The sequence below is a fragment of the Schistocerca cancellata genome, chromosome 5 (genome assembly GCF_023864275.1).
Source record: "Schistocerca cancellata isolate TAMUIC-IGC-003103 chromosome 5, iqSchCanc2.1, whole genome shotgun sequence".
In the NCBI taxonomy this organism is placed as follows: domain Eukaryota; kingdom Metazoa; phylum Arthropoda; class Insecta; order Orthoptera; family Acrididae; genus Schistocerca; species Schistocerca cancellata.
In genome coordinates, this window is record NC_064630.1 from 429486026 (window position 1) to 429501922 (window position 15897).

At 39.6% G+C, this 15897-nt stretch overlaps 1 protein-coding gene across 1 annotated transcript in view; it reads right to left on the reverse strand.

The window, feature by feature from the left end:
* Positions 1-15897, reverse strand: part of LOC126189006 (serine/threonine-protein kinase Genghis Khan) — a 372927-nt gene that overhangs the window by 302209 nt on the left and 54821 nt on the right. Inside the window, exon 3 of the mRNA XM_049930817.1 lies at positions 12403-12582. Within this exon, the coding sequence (XP_049786774.1) occupies positions 12403-12582 (180 nt within the window). The remainder of the gene's footprint in view (positions 1-12402; positions 12583-15897) is intronic.

Below are 15897 nucleotides of genomic sequence, written 5' to 3' on the forward strand. Positions count from 1 at the left end.
AAGTGGGAAAAGAATGATAGGAAGGAAAATGAAAGCATATGAAAAAAATGATATTATGATTAAAATTATGTGGCATAGGAATGGAAATAAAAAACTACATTTAAAGCAGTTAATTGAATAAAAATGATGATCAAAGTCATTTCAGTAAACATCTGAAAATTAAAAAAAAGTTAACTGCATCTAACAAGATTCGAACCCACAACGTCCTACATATGAAACTCTTATCCTATCCATTATAACAAGCCACCAGACTATCTAATGCAACTTTTTAAATGCTGCTGAGTATCACACAAGACTCCGAAATATTTTTTCATCAGGTACTCACAAATGAGGGCCCACCAGTGTGAACAGCTGCACTGTGTGATAACTGGTATCTTAACATACATAACTGTCGAGATGGTTTAAAAAAGTTGATCCCACAGCTGGGGACCTTTTCTTGTAAGAAGGTCCTGTAGAATTGTGTGTTGTTGTTGATAGCCTTGGGGCTTATAGTGTACATTTATATATAGAGACTAAGAATGGCACATGCTTACATAACTCGAAATAAAACTTAAACTCTGAGTGGTTTCTGTAAAAAAGAAATAAAAAAATATTTGTCTTCATATTGTTGGAACTCAAAGGATTACAAAAACTATTCAGCAATCATGAGAGAAAGTTGTCATGGCAATCAATAAATACCATTCTAATCTTTTTGGGCATTTGTTCAGTCTTTAGAGATCACTATTTGCTTTGCTATTGCTATTGACTGAAGGTATCTTCTGGCCAGTTAACAAATTGGGAATAGTGTGTTCAAGAGAACATCACTGGACAACACAAAATATAGGGAAACAACAGGGCCCCACTGACTCATGCTAAAGCCTGCTGCCTAAGTTTTAATTACATCAACTATGTTGCTCCTTACAGGGACATTTTGCAGGACAAAGGGCATTTTGCAGGACAAAATTATCTGAACTGCCACACCCTACAGGTATGCTGTATACATCTGACGATATACAAGGTGCATTCAAGTTCTAAGGCCTCAGATTTTTTTTCTCCGGACTGGAAAGAGATAGAAACATGCGCATCGTTTTAAAATGAGGCCGCGTTCATTGTCAATGTGTCCCAGAGATGGCAGCACCATACGGCAGATGGAATTTTACCACCAGCAGCGAGAATGAGAACTGTTTTAAATACTTAAAATGGCGACGTTTTCCTTACTTGAACAGCATGCAATCATTCGTTTTCTGAATTTGAGGGGTGTGAAACCAATTGAAATTCATTGACAGTTGAGTGCGACAGTTTAATGAAGGCAGAACATCGTGTGACAACAAACCGAAACAACCTCGGGCTCTCACAAGCCGGTCTGACGACATGATCGAGAAAGTGGAGAGAATTGTTTTGGTTGATCGCCGAATGACTGTTGAACAGATTGCCTCCAGAGTTGGCACTTCTGGGGGTTCTGTGCACACAATCCTGCATGACGACCTGAAAATGCAAAAAGTGTCATCCAGGTGGGTGCCACGAATGCTGACGGACGACCACATGGCTGCCCGTGTGACATGTTGCCAAGCGATGTTGACACGCAACGACAGCATGAATGGGACTTTCTTTTCATCGGTTGTGACAATGGATGAGACATGGATGCCATTTTTCAATCCAGAAACAAAGCGCCAGTCAGCTCAATGGAAGCACACAGATTCACCACCAACAAAAAAATTTCGGGTAACTGCCAGTGCTGAAAAAATGATGGTGTCCATGTTCTGGGACAGCGAGGGCGTAATCCTTATCCATTGCATTCCAAAGGGCACTACGCTAACAGGTGCATCCTACGAAAATGTTTTGAAGAACAAATTCCTTCCTGCACTGCAACAAAAACGTCCAGGAAGGGCTGCGCGTGTGCTGTTTCACCAAGACAACACACCCACACATTGAGCTAACGTTACGCAACAGTTTCTTCGTGATAACAACTTTGAAGTGATTCCTCATGCTCCCTACTCACCTGACCTGGTTCCTAGTGACTTTTGGTTTTTTCCAACAATGAAAGACACTCTCCGTGGCTGCACATTCACCAGCCGCGCTGCTATTGCCTCAGCGATTTTCCAGTGGTCAAAACAGACTCCTAAAGAAGCCTTCGCCGCTGCCATGGAATTTTGGCATCAGCGTTGTGAAAAATGTGTACATCTGCAGGCGATTATGTCGAGAAGTAACGCCAGTTTCATCGATTTCAGGTGAGTAGTTAATTAGAAAAAAAATCGGAGGCCTTAGAACTTGAATGCACCTCGTAAAAAAAGAATTCAGAATGGACAGTCAAACAAAAACTTTCATGTGGAAAGAGAGAAATTTTGCACAACCTTCAAAGTTAACCCATACAGATTTAACAAAGACACAATTAGAGTTTCTAAGAGACTATTTGCCAGAACTATCCAAGAGTATTTAGCACAAAAAGACATGCTGTTGAGTGTCAGAGAAAGAAGGTCATTCCTACTTAACAACCTAGGCATATTATATAACAATTTGCTAAATAAAGTACCTTTCGAGCACACCTTTCGACCTTCTTGTCCACTTTTCAGTTAAGGGATGCTACATTATAATTGCATAACTGCTGAAGTAACACTTAACAAACAACAACAAAAATATTAGCTGATGTTAGTCCATACAATTCAATGACAAGCACAATAATTGGGATATGCAAATAGTTCACAGTTTGACATCTATAGCCACATATCTGAAGGATTGAAAAAGACATTTTATTTATAGAACTAACGATTAACTTGGGGTGGAGGATCAGTCTACTCCAAATGTGTTGCTCCAAATGTGTTTCTCAGTTATGGGTAAATGTTCATACTGTCTTGCACTATTTCATTCACAACTTTATAGCATACCAAAGTTCTGTAAGGAAAACAATTCCCCATAATGAAGGTTCGGCCAAAGACACTAAAGCATTTTGCTACTACGAGGCACAAGAGAGAAAACTCAACAACTCTCACTTTCAGAACCATTATTTCCTTCGTGCAAAATCTGAAAGGGATGTAACAAATAAGTATATTCTTGGATTAAATGAATACCTGCTAAGACCTCACATCAGGGAGACAGCATGATGGAACAACTAAAGCTTCACGACAACAGTTCATACATAGGATTTGAAAATCTGGTAAGCTAAAACGACCTTTCTCCAAGTCACTGGAATTTCGTTACTAGGAATTACAATTATGAACAACTTAAATTGGAAGGAACACACAGAAAATGTTGTGGGGAAGGCTAACCAATGACTGCGTTTTATTGACAGGATACTTAGAAAATGTAATAGATCTATTAAGGAGACTGCCTACACTATCTTGTCCATCCTCTTTTAGAATACTGCTGTGCAGTGTGGGATCCTTACCAGATAGGACTGACACAGTACATCAAAAAAGTTCAAAGAAGGGCAGCACGTTTTGTATTAAAAGAAAGGCGTTTTTGTGTTGCAACAGAATCATCTCACGAAATTCCAATCACCAACTTTCTCCTCTGAATGTGAAAATATTTTGTTGACAACGACCTGCATAGGGAGAAATGACCATCACGATAAAATAAGGGAAATCAGAGCTTATACTGAAAGATATAGGTGTTCATTCTTTCCGTGCACTATAGGAGATTGGAATAATAGAGAATTGTGAAGGTGGTTCGATGAACTCTCTGCTAGGCACTTAAATGTGATTTGCAGAGTATCCAATGTAGATGTGGATGTAGAAGTTCCCACCTAGTTAGCATTGTTAAACCACAAAGTACCGTGATTCCTTTATTCAGCCATCTCTTTTGTCAGCTAGAGAAATTGTCATTCTAGTTCTTGTTTACTGATCCATGATAAGCAGAAACTCTCTGACAGGCACACAACGGTATTCCAAATCAAAACTGTGTTTCTACAAGCACTTCAATGTTAAACATTTTTGTACATAAAACATGATAAAAAATTAAACTGCACAGCACACTATACTATGCAATATAAAATGTCCACAATTACCTCCTAAATAATGATGGGTAAAACTTTTCTTTGTCATGAATCTACTGCATTATAAAAACTTTAATTTCTGCAGTGCATGTACCACAATTTGATACAACACAAAGTACACAACAGCAAAGGAAAAGGTGGAGGGTGCAATTATTGTAAACTACAAGCATTGCAGCTGGCCTTAAAACCTAACTAAACTAACAACACAAACTTCTTCTGTCATTCTGTCACACTCCTGACTATCAATTATTTTAGATGCATCACACAGGTTGTCTGGCTTCAAGAGAGTTCTTTTTTTTAATTCGTTTTATCTGTCAACAAGTTACAGCTTATTTTAAAATGCCAATAATATACAATTTTATAAATAAAAGAGCATAAAATAAAACTGACCATTATCACAACAATTCTCAATGCAGGTTTAATTGCATGAAGTGAATTTCTGAACTTCCACAATCAAACTGTAGGTAGTTCACTGGATGTGACCCCAATAAGAGTTCACGACAGTCAAGCAGAGAGGCAGTGGTGAAAACGTGTGTCATGCCCAAGGCACCAATGAGGCAGCATTAAATTAGCATCTAGTTATTGCCAAGTGTTTTATAGTGATACAGTCTACTCCTTGGCATGACCTGGAAACAGCCATGCTGCATCCATGTCACAGGAACACACCGAGTGGCACGTCAACACCCATCACAGAATCTGCGGTCATAGTTCCAGGTGTTGACCGCAGTCAGTTCCGGGGCCTCATGCAGGGCAGATCACTGGTGAGCATGTCCAGAGGACTGGTGAGCATGTCCCCACAGCCTAGCACAACTTTGAAGGTCTGCTGAAGTCTCAGCATTCTCATTTAGCATAGTTGAACTCCTCAAGTTTGCTCCGGAGATCTGCATGCCACTGATGACAGTTGCCATAAGGGCAAGTAGATGGACGTCCCCAACAGCAACATGGAGGACAGCTCAAGGGACAGTCCCATCATACAGCCAGTAAGATGTTACATGCACTGATAAGGATGGCAGCACAAGGTGCTCTGCTCCCAAGTAAAACAGCTTGCAGTCTGACAGATTAGTTCCTCATCCATGCAATATCTGGCTGTCCCTTATCTTCTGTTAGTCACCATTGTGACTACCAGGAATGTCAGGCCACATAGTAGAAGTTCCCTTCTGCACAACTGGACAGCTGCAGACTCATAAAAGTAAGACTCCAAACTGGCAGCATCTGACAAAACTTCATTATATCAGTTGGTCATACTGCAAATAATGGTGCTGACCTTCTGTCAGTATTAGTGATGCATCCTTTGCAATGATGTCATAGTGCTGAATCAGGTGTTTCTTACACAATCTCTCTCACCACCCTATGGTGAGAAGCAATCTTGCTTCTCGGAACTTTCACAGTACTTCAAAGAAAGATTTCAATATTATTACATGCAGTAAAATTCATAAACATTAATCTAATTTTGAAATTAATTTAATTTTACATACCAATACAATCCTTGTTTATGGACAGCACTATTTTAAAATGTATTTAATTAGCTTGTATTCATCAACCCTAGTGTATTTCTTCCAATGCCATAACAAAAGCCCACATCTTAAAATTATGAAAATGCTAGTGTGTTATAAGATGAAAAGATTTAACCCAATAAGGGCATGTTCAAACAGTGAGGAACACAAACACTATCAATGCAGCTAACATCATTGTTGATAAACAGCTAATCTTAAAACAAAATAGAAAGAAACATTCCACATGGGAAAAATATATTAAAAACAAAGATTCCATGACCTACCAAACGGGACAGCGCTGGTAGATAGGCACAAAAAAAAAAAAAAAAAACCACACACACACACACACACACACACACACACACACACACACACACACACACACACACGCGCACACACACACACAAAATTTCGAGCTTTCGCAACCAAAGGATGCTTTGTCAGGAAAGAGGGAAGGAGAGGGAAAGATGAAAGGATGTGGGTTTTAAGGGAGAGGGTAAGGAGTCATTCCAATCCCGGGAGAGGAAAGACTTACCTTAGACACAATGTGTCTGTATATGTGTGGATGGATATGTGTGTGTGTGCGCGAGTGTATAACTGTCCTTTTTTCCCCCTAAGGTAAATCTTTCCTCTCCCGGGATTGGAATGACTCCTTACCCTCTCCCTTAAAACCTACATCCTTTCATCTTTCCCTCTCCTTCCCTCTTTCCTGACGAAGCAACCGTGGGTTGCGAAAGCTCGAAATTTTGTGTGTGTGTGCGTTTTTTATTGTACCTATCTACCAGCGCTTTCCTGTTTGGTAAGTCATGGAATCTTTGTTTTTAATATAATCTTAAAACAACATGCATATCCATATTTTTCTCAAATATTTATTAGCTAAATGGTTATATGTTCCAATTTTTTAAACAAATTCATGTTCATTCAATGTTATAACCCAGAAAGTGTTATAAGCCATCAGCAATTGCTGTAACTAATAAGGTGTTTGTGATCCCACTTTTTTTAATCTCTACAAATATAAATTGAAGCCCTTGCCCATTTCCATTTGTGTGTTTGGTCTAACCTCAGGAACTAATGTAAGGATTTTTATGTGGTTTTTACTAATAAGTAGACTGACTTACGAGAAAAGTTTTTGTATATAATTTATAAATATTTCATGCAAACTGGCTGTATTATGAGGAATTAATGTCAACTGCTGCTTGTAAACAGTGCCACTGCTACCTCTTGGCAACTCACAGAACTCATAGCACATGCTGTTGCTTCACTATCAACAGCATGTGATTGATCTTCATAGCTCCCTGCAGTGATGACTGTTCTCTGGTCACTCCAAAACACTATTGTCACAGTTGTGTGACCTATTGTCATTTTCCATACTGCAGTTAGTACATTTTCTGCAGCTTTCACATCTTGAAGCCCATGTAGTCTAGCAGAAGCATGAAGTGGTCTCTAATTGAAAGGCTTACACTAGGCCATTGGGCCACACAAAACTATTATCACCACAACCTACATATATTTCCTTCTTCTACATATTTCATCAAGTACTCCACCGCATTTTTCTGTCTATATGTGATTTCTGATATAGCTTTCACTAGCAGATACACTGATCATAGGTGGACCAGGTGGTAAACTAGTTCACAGCTTCCATCATTGCCACAAGACATTATTCCAAATGCCAATTAAATATGGAACAAATGACATTTCTGCCTCTTTAAAACTTTCCTGGCACGCACTGCTTAAATTGTTCAGTTACATGAAAGCGACATTATTCAGTTTTCTAACATCGTCCTCTGGACATTTATCTTAACTCTATACAGTAGCCCATAAATAAAATCACTGTTATGCCAGCAAATTCGTCCAACCATAGATAGATAGTTCTACCTGTGCAAACTCGGGACAAGTTGTTAGTTTGTAAATAATTAGAAGACACCTAACAGTGTCCTAACCAAGCGGCAGCACGAGAACACAAAAATAAAGATATTTAATTGTATCTCTCTATATGTGTGTTCTCCTGCTGTCTTTGGGTGAGCAGACTTTTTTTCATCTATCAAATTACATTATATTTTCAAAAATTGGTTACTTTCAAAAATTTATTATTTCTGTTAAAAGATATCTACATTTTTAAAGCAATCACTTGCCACCTGAATCTTTTACTCAGCCCATTAATACTTTTAGTGATGCTCTGCTTTTTTATACTTTCTTTTTAACATGATCTTAACAGCAGGAGTAGTAGCAGTAGCAGCAGCCACAGAAAACAGTAAGAATTGCAATCTCGTACCAAGACAACTACCAATAAACTGCAATATGCAAAACCATTAGTTTAGAAGCAAAATATCTAGACACAATGTGACCAGAGAGAAGAAGAGAATTTTCACCAGAAGAGAAGAAGTCTATGATCGGTGACAGAAAAAAAGGAAAAAGTAGTGATACAGAAGGGAAAAGAGAACTGGTAAGAGGAACAGCTATTATAGCTAAATATTTTGAAGACTGCTTATGCTCTACCATGTAGGAAGCTTTTCAAACGATGATTAAAAACTCAGTTAAGAAGAGAGACCACATCAAACTTAAGTAACTTGTCCAGTCTCATCTATCTCAATAAAGCAAATATATCAACAAAAACAATCAATTTTTGAAAATATAATGTCACTGCATAGGTAAAGAAATCTAATCACCAAGTGATTGCAAGAGAACACACATATATATATACAGATTAAAGAAATTTGCAAGCTTTTGGAGCCAGGGGCTCCTTTTTCTGCAAAAGGGTTGAAGGGGAAGGAAGCGGAGCAAAGAAAAAAATAAAAGACTGGCAATGTTTAAGAAATCAGGAGCATTAATTTCCTTAATCTTTATATGTGTGGATTCTCCTGCTGCCACTTGGTGAACAGATTTTTTACCCAGCCAGTTACATTATTTTTTCAATAGAGCAAATGATGTACTTAACTCATAACAACGAAAACAAATGCTACAGTTGCATCACATGCAGATATTTGCAGTTAGTCTGACTTGTGCAAGTGTTTACTATGTGCAGGTGGTAGAGTTACAGCAAAATAGTAAATATTTGGTGGGACTTTCAATAATCTCCTTGTTATTTACTTATTTATCATATGGCGACAAGTGTGTTAATCACCCACTTCAGACATTATCACATATTATGAGTTATATACCGACCCGAGATTCAGATTTTGTGGTCATTTAGGAGGATAACTATTTATAGATTTGCCATGTTTGCACTGATGGCTGAACAGGTGAGGTGTCAGTAGATTTCACATATTTCACAGTATAATCTGTGAGTTTCATGAAAGAGCACATTTCCAATGTAACACAAGTTCATTTTGAAACATAAGATACTTAATTCTATAACAACAAAAACTGAAGGATGGATTAAAAACAATATTATGTAGAGGACACAATAACAAAAATAATCAATTTTCATTTTTTTTTAAAATATAATGTAACAGGGCAGATTTAAAAAATCTACTTATCAAGGGAAAGCAGGAGAACACACACAAATAATTGTTACTCCTTGACCTTTATATGTGTGTGTCCTCCTGCCACCATTTGTGGAAAGGATAGACTGTTACTTATCTCAGAGAGAAGATGTTAATTGCAAGACAGGCACAATGAAAAAGAATACTAGAAATATTTTTTTACTTTCGGACAAAGTTCTTGTTCTCTCAATCCACACAGCATCTGAAACATACATGACAATTGTCTCCAGGTGCTAAGGCCTGATGCAACTGCATCTGACATGTGAAACTATCTAGCTAGGGGTGGGTAATGAGGAGAAAGGAGGCAGCATGGGAAGGGGAGGGGAAGGGATAACAGGGTAAGAGTGGGGCAAGATGTTAGTGCTGCCTTTGGAAGCATGCAGGGATATGGTGGAGACAGGATACGGCTGCTTCATCCCTGTTCCAAACCCCTTACCTCATTGCTCATATTCCTGCAATAGACCCAGATGCATGAATCATACCACACATCTTCCCACTACCACCTACTACAGTCCTGTCATGACATCTCCCACCATATCACAAGCAGCGCCACCTGTGAAAGCTGCAACCACTGGGCCACATTCTACATGAGCATGAAGGCTAAAAAGTTATTTGTCCAAATGAATGGCCACTGCCAAATTCTTGCCAAGAGACAGCTGGACCTCCCAAATGCTGAACATGCAGACTAACACAATGTGGTTCACTTTAACAACTGCTTCACAGCCTGTGCTAACTTGATTCTTCCCACCAACATGGCTTTTCTGATTTGCACAGTGGGAACTCTCCCTACAACATGTTCTTCATTATTGTAAATCCCCTGGTCTTTGCCTGCTTATCCCCTTCTCTGAACCCAGTCCAGAACACACATGCCTTCTATCCCATCAATGCATCTAAAAGTCTTTTCTCTAACTATTCTCCCCCCCCCCCCCCCTCCCACCACCAGCACAGCCTCCCCATGTTGCTCCTAACATCCCACTGCCACTGTGTCCCTACATGCTCCCACACACAGTACTAGCATCTCCCCCACACCTACCATGCTACCCCCTCCTCCTCCCCTCCCCCTTACCACCACTACCTACCCCAGCTAGATTGCTGCTCATGTGAGATGCAGTCGAAGTTGTGACTTAGTGTAACAGAGACAGTGGCCATGTGTGTCAGACTTGTTGTGTGAATGTGTGGAAGTTCTAATTCTGTGTTGCTGACTCTCATTGTGTGTTTATCTGTCTTCTTTTGTTTGTGTTGTGTGTTTGGTTTGAAACACTCATGCTCATAAATTAAGGATAATTGCAGAATGTGGTGCCACACAATGTGGCACTACACGAAACTGGCACTAATAGCATAGGCACATAGGGAACACACACGACACAGATCTGTAAGTCCACGGTATTGGTGATAAGCTGAGAAAACCATCCCGAAACACATGTGCTACAAAACACCATATAAATCATAATCCCACCCCACACCATCAAACCTCGACCTCCATACAGGTTCCTTTCAAGGACATTAAGGGGTTGGTATCTGGTTCCTTGTTCACGCCAGATGAAAGACTGGCGAGAACCACTGTTCAGACTATACCTGGACTCGTCCGTGAACATAACCTGGGACCACTGTTCCAATGACCATGTACTGTGTTCTTGACACCAGGCTTTACAGGCTCTCCTGTGACCAGGAATCAGTGGAATGCACCTCGCAGGTCTTTAGGTGAATAAACCATGTCTGTTCAGTCGTCTGTAGACTGTGTGTCTGGAGACAACCGTTCCAGTGGCTGCGGTAAGGTCCCAAGCAAGGCTACCTGCAGTACTCCGTGGCCATCTACAGGCACTGATGGTGAGATATCGGTCTTCTTGTGCTGTTGTACACTGTGGATGTTCCATACTGCAGCGCCTGGACACGTTTCCTGCTGCTGGAATCATTGCCATAATCTTGAGATCACACTTTGTGGCACACGGAGGGCCCATGCTACAACCTGCTGTGTTTGACCAGCCTCCAGTCGTCCTAGTATTCTACCCCTCATAACGCCAACAGTATGTGTTCTCTGAGCCATTTTCAACACACAGTCACCATTAGCATGTCTTAAACTGTCGGCACACTTACTCACTGCAACGTACTCCGACATGCCCCAACACACCTCTGCGTATGTGGACTGCTGCCAGTGCCACCATGCGACGACTGCAGGTCAAATGCACTGCATGGTCATACCTTGAGGTGATTTAAACCCCAAAGCGTCCACTAGAGCGTTGTTTCACCATGTATCAGCATTATCGTTAATTTATGATCATGAGTGTATTTTTCATTTGTTTTGTGTGTGTGTGTGGGGGGGGGGGCGGGGGGGGGGGGGGGGGGGGGGAGGGAGAGGGGGGAGAGAGAGAGAGAGAGAGAGAGAGAGAGAGAGAGAGAGAGAGAGAGAGAGAGAGAGTTGGAAATATTAAACTAGCCACTCTACCTTTACTGAACACCTGATAAAACATGGGCATGAACCATCCAAGACTGAATGTGATATGACAGTTATCAGAGTGAATAATCACAACAAAAAGCTCCTGACATTGCAAGAAAACTTTCACAGTCAAAGAGCCATTGCAATGGAAAAGAAGGTACTCAATGACCAAAATCCATGTAAGGAATAACTCTCTGATCATCCTAGCCACCAAAACAATAACAGAGATCCAAAATGCAATGAGAATAAATAATTAATTATCTTCACCCCCCCCCCCTTCTCTCTCTCTCTCTCTCTCTCTCTCTCTCTCTCTCTCTCTCTCTCTCTCTCACACACACACACACACACACACACAAAACAAATGAAAAATATCAAACCCCACACACACACACACACACACACACACACACACACACACACACGACAGTTGGCAACACTACACACTGAAAATGCACATATGTTGATCACAAAATGGAAATTCCAAGTGATGTGTATGATTTGTTGAATCAAATGCGGGTGAAAGAATGCCAGAAATCAGCCATCTGGAGTATGGAAACTAACAAATACTTCTCCTGGACCACACGCATGAGCTAACAGTGCTGGAAATCTTAAGTAACACCAAACGATAATTTCACATCACAAAATTTGTGCTAGAAAAGTTAATTATAACCTAAAAAACAAACACGACAAAATGTAACATAGCAATGTATTGTAACTACCACATAATACGTTTATTACATGTATAAAAGGAAACCTGTATTACAGACCACTGAAGATGCTTCACAAATAAAAGAAGCGAAATGCGTATGGCAATAAACAAACTGCCTTCAATTAGTTGCATGGACGGAACATACCTTCACAAAAAATTATTATATGTTTACATCTTTCACACAACTTGCCACGTAAGTTATATGCTTTTACCATCACATTTAATATGAGAATTATTGAACAGTAGCATGCAAATCATTTGTTGGTTAACAACTAATCTGAGTAGGTTAATTTGTAAATGACTAATAAAATTCTAACCAAATTCGATGAAATCAGATACTGTTTTCTCTCTTCTAAGAGAAGAATTGCAACACTCATCATACAGCACCAGAAGTACATCCAGCAAAGTTTCTATACTGAAGCATTGGCCCTGTCCCTGCACAGGACCACCAAGGAACAGTGCTTCAAGTTGACGTAAACGGGCCTCTCCTGTCACAACTGTAACACAAAAACATATTTTAAATGTTATTCAAAAGAGTTGGTTGCACTGTAAAATTACAAAGTAAATATGAACCTAAGAGGCTGAACTCTCATCCTTTCATTTCAGAATATGGAATAAATTTAAGTCTATGTTCAGTCATTCATCTAATATTTACAAGATTAAATATTGTGACCAACCACTTCTTTGGATTTTACTTATACCAATGTGTGTTTTGGACTTCCAAACTGTTTTTAATTAGCTTAATGCAATCAAATATTTCTTACCGTATTGAGTCAATCAAAGATTGGTGAAAGCCTGCAACATGTCTTGGTATAAAGTTCAAAGAATGTATCCGATTGCTGCGTTTCTTCAACTAAGTAAGGGCCACAGTGCTCAACAACCATTATCATGGATAACATGATATTAACATTAATTTTAATGGTTAGGCACTAAATAAAAGAGTGCATTTACCACAAATTAAGACAAATGATAAATATATGGAGGCCCATATAATTCAAGAGACATTATCATGACATATATGTCCCAATAATGTTAAGGCATAACTAGCATTCAAATAAAACAAAAAACTTATCTTCTCCATTATGTAGCTAAGACATTATCTCCTTTACAACAATTAGCAATGCAAGCAGTCTCTCTTAAATTCAGGATTGCTGCATTGATTATCACTGCAGGGGATTTCAGTGGTTGAAGTATGTGTCCAACATACCACACATCTCAATAAATTAAACAAAGAAGTTAATACCATTTTATAGACCTCCATTGTTCAAATATTAGTTCACTCTGAAGACTGCATAACAGAAATTTCAAAACTTTCTTTTTTATTTGAGAATTTTCATTGTGCTTGAGATTAAAAAATAATAGAAAAAAATATAACAAGGCACTCTACAAAAGAAAAAACAAAAAATGAAATATGATACAATGTTCATCCTTTTAAAACTGTTTGGCAGTGACTGAAGCGAAACATAGTTGTGTCTAATGTTTCTCTCTTTCACAGTAATCAACTACTGAATAGTAGTCGTGTAATACTGGGGTGGGGGGGGGGGGGGGAGACCTCATTAAGATTCCCCTCTCTAATGCTTTCCCATGTAAAGTGCTCCTTTCTCACTAAGAACCACACTGGCTCTATGAGTGGCACTTTTCCTTGAAGTTCACACAAACTTTTCCGCAGATGAGAAATGAGTTATCTGCCAGCACAGGAGAAAGTGTGGGCTGCTATTAATGACTGAAAATAGGAAATCTCCTTCCCGCTTGCATTTATAATCTCCAGCAGTTTACCAAATTCCTCACAAGATAAAGCTGCCTGAGGTTTTGCTACCACCCACACAGTTATGAGAAAGTGTGTGGTCAGAGGATTGCTAGAACAGAATTTGTCAGTCGTATGAAATAACACCTACAATTCTGCAAACCATTATAAGAAAATAGAAGGAACTTGAACAAATTGCTTGTGGGCTGGCAATAATTCACCAGAAGCTGAAAACTGTAAGATAGCAAGTACAAGCCAGGCCTGCATCATAGCGATGTGCTGTAATTATTTACTGAAAAATTAGTGGTGAGACCGAATACATGAATGAAAATGTGTTGCTTCCAGGCAAAATTGTGTCTTAGTAGACTCAACAGCAGAGAATGAAAAGAGTGGCATATTTACTGCAGATTAATTTGGATCATTTTTCAAACTTATGCACGAAAAGTCCCTCCATGGTGGGTAGCTCAGGAAAGACATTATGGTAGTACAAGTTTGTGCCACTGCTAATGGAACAGAGAAACTGTTGTCACTTATCAGTGATATAGCTGAAAATCCCCTTTGTTTAAAAAATGTGCATAAATTATCATGTGCTTACATAAATCACTGACAAGCTTGAATGAAAAGAGTAAAATCTGTCATTTAGCAAAAAGTGTTCTATCACAAATTGAACAATGAAAAATTCAAGATTGTGCTTCTTGTTGAGAACTGCGCTGCCCCCACAAAAAAAAAACGTTTTATGCCAAACATTAAATTTGCTTTTTGTTCTAGCAATATGACCAGAAAATTTTGCCCTTGGAACAAAAAACTATAAACATGACAAAACAATGTTATCCCAACTGCCTCATTCAACTATATCTAAAACATATTAATGAGCCAGAATCTGCAAAGCTGCTAAACCTTCTTGATCCAGTAAATTTGTTTCAACTACAAGCAAAGCTGTGGAGGACCAAGTAACCTAAAGCCTGTTTCAAGAAGGCAGGTGTTTTATAAACAAGTTTATCACTCTCTTGAAAAAACTGTCTGATGGATATCATTTTCAGCTTATGACTGTTAAAGTTTTGATTCTGCTTGTCATACTTTAAACAACTCACACAGGCTCCAGACCCATGTTACAAGAATTTTATGTTGTCTTGAAATTTGGGGAAACATGATTGTAGCTGGGAAAAAAACAATTTTTTTGCCACAAGCAGGTGGTGGGGTAAATCTCAATTATTTAAGGATACATACAATGAAAACTGACAGGTGGTCATGAAAACCTTGAAGATACTTATGTCACTTGCCTGTTGCCCACTCTCGGGTGGGTTGTGATTTCCATCTTCCCTCTTTGTGTGCTGTTCCCCACATTCTCTCCCAAACCCCCTCCCCCCTGGGGGTATTATGGTTTTTTATATTGATGGCTCTAAATCCACTGGTCACATGGGATAAGACTTCATGTCTTCTGTTGGCATGGAACATCCTCTCTTGCCTGCCACATGTAGGGTGTTTTCCGCAGACCCCATTGCCTTTTACTGTGCCCTGTGCTTTATTAAATGATCCTCCTTCACCCAAGTTTTGTTATGCAGGGGCTTGTTGAGTGGCCTTCAGGCTATTGCCTGTTGTTTTTTCCATCCTCTCTTGGTCTGTGCCATTCACGACCTTCTTGCCAACATTGAGCTCTCTGCTTTTTCTGTTGATTACTTTGGGTTCAAGTCCCCATGGGTATCCCTGGTAATGAACATGACAGTTGTCTGGCTGTTGGGCAGCCATCTATCCCCGTTCGTTGTGACCACTCCAGGGGGTGGGGGGAGGGGGGGGGTTTATGGCTTCACATCAAGTTCCTTTCACTCATTCCTGAGGACTCTTGGGGGGAGGGGGGGGGAGCATCTACCTGTCTAATAAACTTTATGCAATTAAGGGGCTTCCTTCTGCCTCTCCTGACAGGACTCTACCACCCTCTGCTGCCTGCGATATCAAGCTGACCCACACTTTTTTTTTTACCCTGTAAGGAGATGCCTCTCCCCCCTCCGTCCCCCCTCCCACTCTTTGTAGCTGCAGGGCTCCCTCATTGTGATATGTATTTTGCAGGACT